Raw genomic sequence first — 9,282 nt, 5'->3', positions numbered from 1 at the left:
ACTTTATTCCGACCCTTGTCAGCGCGCGAGTATGAATGCTCCTATACAAGGTTGGGTGGAAAAAATAAATGATCAAAGCTCCATGTACTTAATACAAGTCACATATACCATTACCCTTTTTGCATGGTAAAAAGTTAATGCGAATAACGATCAGCATTAACTCGTCATATGATAACTCGCTAACCACGTTATTTTGCATGGTCATATGTTTATGCGCGTATCAACATGGAGTTAGCTTACTTAAGCGCAATATTGTTAAACCTAGTTTATAAAATAAAAACTTAAAACTGTAAAAATATTACCCGAAAAAGATTAAGCTCCTAAAAGTGAAACTGTAATTCCACCAAACTTTTCATTACTCGCATAATGCGAGTAACAACCAACCTTCTACAGCAGATGACACGCTTATGACGTTATGCGTGTTAACTTTGCTTTTGCGAGTAAATATGCGAGTACTTACTTATAAAAGTGACCATGCAAAAAGGGTAATATTGTACTATCTTACCTTGCTAGCTTCTGTTTGACAGAATGAAAATGGGCAACAGGTTTGGATATGGGAACAGCTAAAACAGAAAACAAAGCAATACTGTTAGAGTTATTCCTTACTGCAGGGAAAAATATGCGCGGCTGATTTAAACAAGTCAAGCTATACTATGGGTGGTATAGGTCCTATATAAGAAACTGATTTTATAGAAGTATACAATTGAAACACACCTTGTATCTGCTTTCTCCTTAGAACAATGTTTCCTGATTTTAAACTTCTTGTTTGTGTTTGTAGCAGCTTGGGCTTTAACAATTTATATCGACTTGAAAAACTGAAAAAAATGTTATTTCAGATATGTTTCTCCAAGAACCCCTCATTTTCGGACGTATAAGAGTGTTGGGGTAATGGGGCAAATCTGGCCTAAATCCCAGGCCATTAAGGACCTTACCCATTTAAATATAAAAAATAAAACAAAATGTTTAACATATTCAATGAAAGAATATTGAATAGTGAACGCTACATTAACTTACATAGTGTTGTGTCTTTTTGGAAGATGAAGGAATGAGAATTTGTATAATTCCGCATGTTTAGGAACCTGGAAAAGGAATAAGATGATTACCACTTAAGTTTTAATATTTTTTTTTTATTTGTTGTTATGCATTCATAATATAAAGTTAGTTAACATTACTAAAATTACAATGTTTTCAGCTTAATTAGTTTGTATTATTACTGATATCAACAGTTTGTAATAAAATGTGACAGTTGGTAAAAAAAACGTTATATTTTAGACAAAATTGATTAAAAAGCAATTTCAATAAAAAAAATAATTTTCCCAAAATATAGACTTTTTAGAACAAACAAATTAAAATGTGACAAACAGATACAAAATGATTCAGATTATCTCTAAATTAATATGACCCTTTCCATGTTTTTTGGATATGTCTACCATTGATAGCAGATAATTTATAACCAAGTAAAAATGATCCTTACATTTTGAGTGTTGTTAATTTTCTTATATTGTTTCCGCAAAACACAGTTTCTTACACTTGTTATGCGTTTGTGTTTGTGTGGATCTGCCTTCAACACTTGGTAGGGGTTTCTGCTAATGTTCATCTTTGGTGACCTTTCAATTATTATGTTTAAATTAATCAAGTTATAAGATGATAAGAGTCAAAATAGTAATACAAAAGTGTAAAATAAAACAGAGATGTACTATTGTATATTACTAGAAGGGTTAAGGCACTTTTGTTAGATCGCCCTTTTTTAAATCAGAACATGACTTTTTTTAGACTTTATGCTGCTTCCTAATGCCTTTCTATATGTTAATTTACATTTAGAAGTGTGGTTATAAGATTCAAATAATAAATAGCTAGTGTATACTGGTAGAGTAAACAATGTGGGATTTAGGGGGTGTACAGAGTACAGTAGATGGAATAGGAATGATATAGATATAACATACACCAGGATTGTAAAAGTTGTAAATCCGGACGGTGATCGTTAAATTTTATTGAAAATCTGGACGTAATATGTTTTACGTGCGTCTGTCACCCAAGCTACCAAATCTTGTTATAAAACGTCATACTGACTATCACCACGACACCACAGTCTAGTGCGGGCGCCTGTGCGATAGAAACCGTTGTTAAAGCTGCGATCTAATGTTTTATGTTCGTTGCGTTTTCGTAATAATCAGCTAAGAAGTCGCTCGAGTAACAACATTGCCGTGCTGCAATTTGACATTTTGCGATTGTTACATCACACGTCTTATTGCAACATAACTATTAACTATGACGTTTCATTACGTAACAATCGGAAGGAATGCCCACTGCCCAACGAACCACGAGATCGAAACATCGTGGACATTATCACTGAAAAGGGGGTATTTTTACAATCCTGACATACACTGACTATATAGCCAAACCTATAAACAGACATAGTAGGTGTCTCTGTACCTTAATTTAGCAGTGACAGGCATTCTTCTCATCTTGTATTTGCTCACCAATCGATGACCAACCGTTACCTTGCTTTGTTTTAAACCAGACACAGTGAAATTTTTCGCATGTCCTGTTGAACTGAAAAAGTAAAATTTCATATTTTGGCATAAATTGCTATGAATGTAACTTATTTGCATTAATTTATCCTTGTCCGGCAGGGAAAGAAACTCATTATAACATGAATGTTCTGTTTCATACACATTGTTCCAGCTTACGAGTTACCACATATGTAACTTGGTAGGTCTTATTCTTTGGAAATTTTTTATTTTAATGTTTGGCTGACAATTTGGACAACCCATTAATGATCACTAGCTTGAAGCAACTGTCTCTAAGTCGACTAAGTGTCTTGCTCAAGAACTCATACGCCCACAACGACCAGCCTTGAACCTGTCACCACTAGGCCAGAGGCAGGCGCGCTAAACTTTGTGCCAAGGTGTCAGATAAATTAAATTTAAACTACATACATTTTGATCATAGATGGCTTGTGCAGTGAGTTTGGTGATTTGATGTTGTTCACTTTGTGTGGAGTTACACTTCGAATGGTCTTTAATCTTGATTTTGGTGAAACATTACTTTTTCTGCTTTCCCATTTGTATTTCGTCTGACTGCTTGGACTAGATTTTGACTTTTTTAGTAAAGTTTTTGGATTTGTTTCCTGTTTCATTTTTTTAATGGGTAGTGTGCTCACAGTAGGGGTGTTCTTTTGTCCAGGATGCTTTTTGATTGTCTTTGACAGGTGTTTTAAATGACTGTGTGATTTTAGTCCACTCTGAATAGGTTTCTGTGTCCATGTGTATCTGTTTGCATTCAAATCACAAGAAGAAGATACATTAGACTTGTTGGTTTGTTTCCAATGCTTGTATGGTGCAAAGCTGAAAAATAACACATTTGCTTTTCAATTGATAACAACACAGCATTCTGGAGTGACAAAATGTTCTCCGTTTTAAAACAGTTTATCCATTTTCCATAATAGGGTACTTCATGTTTATTCAAGGTGTAAAATGATAAAGTTTTTGGCAAAAAAAGGGAATTCATTTTAAAAAAATAATACTTAAAACCTGACCCTTATATTTTTTGGGCTGCACCATATATTGAACAATAAAACATAGCCTTAATCAATATGCTACAGAAAAAATTATTAAATCAGGTCAGGTAATAGTACATTTTGTTCTAGTTACTACCAAAACAATTGACAAAAAGCGGTGCTAATAAAGGATCTCCCCCCCCCCCATCTTACTTGCTAACCACTAACCCCTAAATTAGGGGGTTAGATGTTGATGGTTAGGGGGTTAGTGGTTATAGGGGTTAGCAAATAAGGTGGGGGTGGGAGATTCTTCACTATCACCCAAAAAGCATCACTAAGTTTGGAAGACCACTGGGGATAGTAAGACAGACAGCTATGTCCAATCAAAATCTGATAATTTTACCTGGCAGCTGGTTTTCTATGCATTCTGTTGAAAGTAGAATGTTGGGGAAAATACTTTCTTGAATTAAATGAAGTGTCTTTATAGGTTTGTGTGCCATGCTTGTGTGATGCAATAAGGTCTAGAGAAAAGCAAATTTGATATAAAAGGTTTATTATTTTTATTTATAACCCTTCGTTAAACTGTTCGTATACTCACTGCTGAGATAAGCAATCTCTCGCCTCAACTCTTCGTCTTTGTTCATTTCAATACCTGTGTTACGTAAATTCTAATTAAAGTTGTGTTTCCTAATTAATACTAGCATATTATGCGGGCAAAATAGAATAAAAACTGTTGAGATTTGTAAAAAAGTAAAAAATATTTTCGTTTTTATACAGGAAGTGACGAAAGAAATCTCAACTATGACGTCAATTCCATAGAAATTAAAAAGCTGTACAAACATTTGTCCCCAACATAGTCATAAAAACACTGTTTTTATAAACATGGCCTTACCCCATCCTTCCCTTGTAAAAAAATAAAACATAAGGTCCGTTGTTTATATTTAGGACGTTAACAGCATCTGAAAAAAAAAAGAATTGACAAAAATTGCATGGTTTAGCGCCGAGAAGGAATGGGTTCGAGGCTCGTCCTTGGGCGTAATTTGACTAGGAAATACTCACTTTTCTTTAATTTTGACGAACCACCACAACACTAACTACAGTTTACAGCTTAACTGCCCTTTCGCCTGTCGGCTTACGCGTACCGTAAGGTAGCGCTAGCAACACATCATAATAATAAAATGAGATGTCTTAATTCCAAATCATAAACAAAATAACAAACGTATTACCTTGCGTTAAACCGCTTATAAAATGGTAAGTGTAAATATACCCACGTTTTTACATTCGTAAATTTTGTCCTACAAAGACTCACTCTCTTTTTCATCTTTTGCGAAAATGTAATGGAATGAATGTAACTTATTTAATCCTCGCGTGGCCGGAAAACGACAGTCGTTATCACACGGGTTTAACACTTCGTGCCAGCTTACGAGTTACCATGCTTGTTACTTTGTGGGTGATACTTTTATAGGATTTTTTTCATTTTATATGTATATATGGCTGGGTGAATAAATGTTACTTATTTATCCTATATAGCGTAGCTGGGCAACGACAGCCCTTATAAAATAGTGCGCGTCCGCTTAGGAAATTTCATGTGTAACTTTGTGAAAACCACTTTTTTATATATATCACTGACAGTTTAGACAATTGGGACCACTCGCTGGGTTAAAGTAACGACCGTTAAGTGTCTTAAACATATATGCCCACAACAATGGTAATAACCGAAACAAACATCGATCACGTAACCTCTGCTGGGACAGAGGTCACCTGACCACTGTTCCACGGCGCAGGAAAACGACTTTAAACATCCGTTGCTCTAATGAGAAAATCGCAGTGATCGTTTATTCGTTACATACACTAAAAATAAACGTTAAACCAACCACTATTCACAAACTTACAATTTAAGTCACAAAGATCTCTAAGCTGGATAACATAGGATAAATTTACGAACAAGTATTATCGGCAAAAGTAAACCGCGAACACATTAATAACATTACCTCTCAGATCAAGGTGAGAAAACACGGTTTATGATAATAATCAGTTAACATTTTTGACTGGTAATAATGTATTTAATCAATGTGTATATAACTAGAGTATAGTAGGGTGGGGTAAGATGGGACACCTGTTAATTTTGTTTTCTCTCCCCATTTGGTACAGGAAATAAAAAACATTCATAGAATTATAATACCGTATCCTCACGACTCCTATATAGTCCATTGTTAATTCTTAAAAATACGATCAGGATATTTGTATATTAATTGTGTGATAAATGTGTCCTGTTTTCCTTCATCCTACTGTGTGCTTTGATTAAAGTATACCAATCGAAAATTGAAGCGCGCGAATGCGCGATATATTTTGATTTTAAATACAGCACTCATTGAAAACTGCGCTATTTTAACAGGTAGAAACTGAGTTTTAGAACGAAAGTTTAACAAACTAATTTCGTTCAAATAAACGTTTTCACCGTCACTTTCGTTTCAATTGTTTATAGATTCAATAGCTGCTTTGTATTTCCTTATTCTTAAATAGATATCGAACCTATACAATAGAAAACACGTGTTTCAGAAAGTAAACAATATCCCGGACCTGACGTGATTGTTTTAAAAAGCCTCTATTTTAGTTCCTTGTTTCAGTCGTCTTAAAGTTAAAAAAAATATATATATATTTAAAAATAAGAAGCAGCAAGATAGGCAGCAGGTTACAAATAAAATACATGAAACCCAATTTAAACCGTATAGACTCCCAAACAGGCGCCTGTATTTGTACCGACCTTACACACTTTCATTCTCCATTCGGCTGTCCCCCCTTTTTACCAACAGTCGTTTTTGCCTTGACTTATCAATTCCTTCCTACGTGTTGTTTATTTTGTAACACATTTTTAAAAATGCCAGAAATCAAACGAAAGTATGGTATACTGTGGAGTAAGATGGAATACCGCTAAGACCTAAACCCATATCTCCTGTTATTGTTTTGAACAATTAACAACCCTTTTTAGAGTTGCGGGGTTGCGGTTATATAATTCTGTAAATATTTTTTGCTTTATGCTACCAAATGGGATGAGAAGAGTAGAAAAATATGTCACGTTTTACCCCACTTCCTACTATATCTATATATACGAAAACTTTAATGTTGAAATCGGTATACAAAACTGCATGGAAAGTCGATTTAATATAGGAGTCGGCTTTTGAAAATCGTTGATAAAGTATTCAGTTACTAGAAAGAAAGATAAATACAATATTTGTAACTTCGATAAAGTAAGTAAGATTTTTCCCTTTTCCTTTACAAATTTATTTTTTAAAACATTTTGATTATTTTCTCCCAAATGCGACTTATGCTATTCCACAGGAGGCCTTGTAACAATATACACTTTTACTTTGTTAGCTGGTGTACTGGTAGACCAGTAGATTTACGACGAAAGCCTGTTTGAATTGTAATATATCTTGGACGGGTCATATAAAATATCAATATGAGTAAAATGACAATCAAATACAGACTGCAGGTCAACCTTATGCTTTTCAAGCGACTGTTTATCCTTAAATTGGTTGATACGCCGCAAGTAATATAGTAGGGTGGGGAAGATGGGACACCTTATTCGTCAACTGTCTCTTTTCATTTAACGGTAAACAAAGGACAAAACCGTATTCTCATGACTCCCATAGACCGTTGTTAACTGTTTAAAAAACGATCAGGAAATTTAGATATTATGAGCAAAAGGTGCCCCGTCTTACCGAAAGCTTACTAGATTTGTACATGAAACACCAGTATTAGTAAACTTAGTTCTAAGATTCATAAAAAAAGTACTTTATAATGGGTAAACATGATGTAATTACCTGATGGGCAGTAGGCCTACAACTTGTAATTTAAAACAAGAAACATTTTGCAGACAGCATATAAACCAACTAATGTAATGTAATGTAATGTAACTAGTAATTTTTCTGCATGGTCTCTAATATTGTGGTGCCATGTCTTGTAAGTTTTCATTGAAGTGTTTTGATAAATATCTTTCCAGTGACGATAAGAATGACGCAATGTATTAATTATTCAAGCTACCACAACAACTCGGACATTAATTAACACTTTATTACCCTCCGTGCTCGGAGATTGAAAATATTATGATTCGAAGGAACCGCGAGTGTTAAACTCCCAGAAATAGAATGTTTACAAATATAAATTGCTCACAAACGGTAAGGAGAATTGTTCTGCTGGTCAGGATCGCCTTATACGGAACATATACGATAAACAGACTGAGCTGTTTTTCACTGCCCAATGGTCATTCGCCGCGCTTGTTGTTGTTTACGCCACTGTGACGTCACGATCGTACGCATGGCTGCACTCGGTTTGATCAGCAGGTTTTGAAATATTAATTCTTACAGATTCAGGGTAAGGCCATCATAGTAAACACAAAGTGTCCCAATAACAAACTCCACCCTCTATCACGAACAAGTGTTTCTAAACGAGTTGAAATCGAGTATGGCCTCGGGCAGTCCTTCCAGGTAGTACGCCTAAATTAAACGTTGTAGTTTATTTGGTCGTAATCTCAAATACTGTCAACAAATCGACGAAATGAGGGACACGATCGAGTAAAATGAGAATTTTATGGCCGATCTTTAATCTCGTACAAAATTAAACCGAAACGTAAACCTTTGCTTCCATATACGATCTAGTTTGACGTGAAATTTAAATTTTAACAATAAAATGCTATAAATGCACTGATTTGTGCCTTATTTTGTTGCCCTTAGCAACACATTAAAAGACTTTTACGATATGACAAATGATTTTATTAAAACAAAGAAATGTTATTGTAATTTCAATGGTGGTTCGATTCGAGGCGAATGGGAAAATATATCGGTTGATAATTAACATAGAAACGTGCTTTCGGTACAATGGGTGATCATGGGCCATTCAAGTCGCGAATTTACGGCCCTGTTCGTCGGTCTGTTTGTACAAGCTTACCGCTATCAACGACGAGAGCGCTAACTGCAGCGTGGTAATGGCTCATGCAGAACAAGCTTGGGCAAACTTTGGATTCTGGCTCAGCCATGGGGAACAAAGGCCGCGTGAGATATCGATACACGGGAGAGGGAGCAGGCCTTGTTTTGCTGCTTGCGAGAGAAAAAGGGAGGACCCAGTCAACAAGCGGCTCTGCGAAAACAAGGGGAGAAAGGCGGTTGTTCGGTAACAGTCAGCTGATATCGAGAGTGGCTTTGTGGTGAGTCGCCTTTCTCTCCGTTACTTGTGGCTTCGCGAGAGCTGATTGGTTGCTGTGCCGGCTTCAGCTGATATAGAACTGAATAAATGTGCGAGCCTCAACGGAGATAGGCAGTCAGCTGTTTGCTTAGCCGAGCTGTAGCTCAGTTGTCTTACGCATGCTGTTGCAGTAGTATGGCCTTGACAGTAAATTATATTTCAAATGGTAATTTAGGACCAGTGTCTCTTTATGTTAAGGTTAGATATTATCTAGTACAGACCGTATGCTTTTCTGCGCGAGAACTTTGGATCGGCAATCGTGTTCAGATATTGCGCAATTTTGGGTGTAGCGCTTGTGGCAATCGACAGTTGCGCAAGAGCAATAAAACAACACATTGTATTTAAAACGATTAAGGATTGAAGTATTTGTGTTCATTTTATGAAATACTACGTTTGTTAAACGATAGCATCAGGTTTAAGTAGACAGTAAATTAGGTCACGTAATTGTTGCAGAGCTTGCTGCGCCTGTACAAAGTTTAGCGGTGATTTATAGCACAAGAACATAAAGGCTTATTACAGATTTAAACTATAGCATCTAAAAT

At 35.6% G+C, this 9,282-nt stretch overlaps 1 protein-coding gene across 1 annotated transcript in view; it reads right to left on the bottom strand.

The window, feature by feature from the left end:
* LOC100179660 (zinc finger CCCH domain-containing protein 3) overlaps positions 1–4,271 on the bottom strand; it is a 7,670-nt gene extending 3,399 nt beyond the window's left edge. The window contains exons 1-8 of the mRNA XM_009862162.3: positions 4,098–4,271; positions 3,903–4,020; positions 2,940–3,347; positions 2,434–2,553; positions 1,475–1,607; positions 1,015–1,079; positions 715–815; positions 506–563 (exon numbers count right to left, since the gene is read on the bottom strand). Coding sequence (XP_009860464.1) covers positions 506–563; positions 715–815; positions 1,015–1,079; positions 1,475–1,607; positions 2,434–2,553; positions 2,940–3,347; positions 3,903–4,020; positions 4,098–4,143 — 1,049 coding nt within the window. The 5' untranslated portion in view covers positions 4,144–4,271. The remainder of the gene's footprint in view (positions 1–505; positions 564–714; positions 816–1,014; positions 1,080–1,474; positions 1,608–2,433; positions 2,554–2,939; positions 3,348–3,902; positions 4,021–4,097) is intronic.
* Positions 4,272–9,282: the final 5,011 nt, after the last annotated feature.

This window comes from Ciona intestinalis, chromosome 12 (genome assembly GCF_000224145.3).
Source record: "Ciona intestinalis chromosome 12, KH, whole genome shotgun sequence".
In the NCBI taxonomy this organism is placed as follows: Eukaryota; Metazoa; Chordata; class Ascidiacea; order Phlebobranchia; family Cionidae; genus Ciona; species Ciona intestinalis.
This window is presented reverse-complemented; position numbering and strand designations above follow the sequence as displayed.